General features: G+C 32.2%; 1 protein-coding gene across 1 annotated transcript in view; it reads left to right on the forward strand.

Annotated features, from left to right (window-relative positions):
- Positions 1 to 2,239: 2,239 nt before the first annotated feature.
- Positions 2,240 to 2,509, forward strand: part of LOC104804720 (ATP sulfurylase 1, chloroplastic-like) — a gene marked incomplete at its 3' end in the record, with an annotated part of 2,265 nt that continues 1,995 nt past the window's right edge. Inside the window, exon 1 of the mRNA XM_010529063.1 lies at positions 2,240 to 2,509. This exon is cut by the window's right edge and continues 385 nt beyond it. Within this exon, the coding sequence (XP_010527365.1) occupies positions 2,371 to 2,509 (139 nt within the window).

Below are 2,509 nucleotides of genomic sequence, written 5' to 3' on the forward strand. Positions count from 1 at the left end.
AGCATGCACGATAGATTGATCTTGCCTCATCAAATCATCACATTTCTTTCGTGCATTATTATGAAAACTATTAACATCACCCACATGAGCGCTCAATCTCTCGGTCTTATTCCAACTAGAAAATTCATCTGTCACAAAAGCATCATTCCCAATTTGCTCTCTAAACAAGTAACAGCACAAACAAAATGCTCCATCTTTCTTTATACTATACTCTAACCAATCAGCGTATTGGTCAAACCAGACTGGATTAAATCGTCTCAATTTATTCCCTATCATCTTCTTTGGAAAGTCATGACCACGTGGTTGACAAGGTCCCCTAATCAAATATTTGCGTCGTATCTCATCTCTTTGATTAGGATGATACTCTAATATTTTTTTTCTATCAGCCGGATCCGAAGGCAAATCATGTAAATCAATTTGCTCAGGTATTGAGGGTCTAACCTGAGAATTTGATGTATTGTCGATTGAAGCTTTACCTCTATCTTGAGACATCGATGCAAAATTTCTCTTGAGAAATTTATCCATTGATTTCTCTGTTAAATCAAAAATAAAATTGAATAAATATATATAACAAAAAATTAATTTACAAATATGATTAAAACATAGAAATCGATGAACAAATAAAAAATCAAAAATTACTTCAAAAAAATTATAAGCCATATCATATACAAATATAGGAATATTGATTTGAATTGTTTGTCTTCACCATCAATTCTGTCTCTCTCTTTGCAAATACCGTAATCTTTTTCGATTAAGAAAAATTTCGCATGATTATGGACATCAATTTGTTCGTCTAACCTAGGGATGCGATTTTGGTTTTGGTGAACCGGACAAACTAAAATACAAAACTCGGTTGAACAAATTCGGAACCGGTTTAGAATAATTTGCAGTATACGGGTTTTAAGTATTACGTGGCTCAAGCGGTTAACCCATAAAATGAAAACGGTACATGATGCATATTTTCACTTGGACATGTCCATCATTTTGGTAGAAATGGGCCTACTTGGGATAAAATATCAAATTGGGCATACCAAGGTTATGTCTAAAAGCCCATTTATATGGGCTCTAATTAATTTTAGATGTGGGCCATGAATAATCACAGTGGCAATCTGAAATTTTAATATTTTGGAATTTGGAAATTAACGATTTTTTTCCTGCGAATTAAGTTTCAAACATTGGTTCTACCTTGAAAATATTTTTTAAAAAAATTAGAAAATATATAAATATAAAAATATTGAAAAAATATGAATAGGAACTAAAAAGATAAGAAAATTATTTACTTGTGTGATAAAAAATTAAAAAAAATCTAGGAAAACAGGTAGGTTGATATTTTATATGTTTTTTTAATTGTGCACATGTTGAATTTGAGCCACCAAGAAATTGATCAAGACAATTTTTACCCCAGAAGACGAAATCAGCTTTTTAATATTTTATTTTAAATGATCTTTTTATAAATTTGTATAAATGAAAAAACACTGGAGTTTTCGTAATATGAACGAAAATATAAATAGAGATATATAAATATAGAATTTGGTATTATAAATAAAATTTTAGATCATGTGTATTCAAATATATAGATGAATTGATTAGCAGAGCGTATGGTTGGAGACGTTGATAAGTTGAATTCTACACACTTTAATGGATAATTCGTGGATGCTACAAACTTTGGAATAATATTTTTATAATAAGAAAACAATAGAAAAATAAAATAAAATAAAATAAAATTGGGCAGCTGAGGGAGCTACCAGCCTACCAACTTCACACAATATTTTCCACGTGAGAAGGGGTATTACCGTCATTCAATATTTAAAAAAATGTTTTCTCACTTTTATCTTTTTAAAAAGGGTCAATCTTCTCAATCGGGAGTCAAGATTTGGTCCATTTTAACATATGGTCAAAACTGATAGGCTCTGGTTTAATATTTTTTTGTAGAATAAATATGCAGATCAATTAGATATTTTGATCAATAACAATCTGATTATCCACAATGTAAGAATTATATTCTGATCGATTAAATAAAATAATATGATATATTTATACAATCAACCAAAAATATTTATATCACACCAAAAAGCTACAACTTTATTCTAATTAATCATTATTATTATTTACCATTTTACAAAATAAAATGATGGTGTTACGAATTCAGAACAAAAGCGTCCAGGTTCATCCACATGAACAGTCATTCATTTCTATAAAAGCAGAACAATCACGGTACGCTCCCTAGCGAAATCGAATCGAAAACACAAAAGTTTTCGATATCATATTCACTCGAAGACGAACTTCCATTAGAGGATCTTGGAGCAGCCAGAGAAGGGTCCCTTTTCGCATTCCACTCTGTTCCTTGTATCCTCTCAAAGAGATCCTTCAATGGCTTCCATGGCTGCCGTCTTCAGCAAAACCCCTTTCCTCTCTCAGCCTCTCCACAGCAAAACCCACGTCTCCGATTTCTCGGCCTCCGTCTCCTTTCCGGCGGCGTCGAGCCGCCGCAGCCTCCGCCGTGCCGGCC

Source organism: Tarenaya hassleriana, unplaced genomic scaffold (assembly GCF_000463585.1).
Source record: "Tarenaya hassleriana unplaced genomic scaffold, ASM46358v1 Cleome942, whole genome shotgun sequence".
Taxonomy (NCBI): domain Eukaryota; kingdom Viridiplantae; phylum Streptophyta; class Magnoliopsida; order Brassicales; family Cleomaceae; genus Tarenaya; species Tarenaya hassleriana.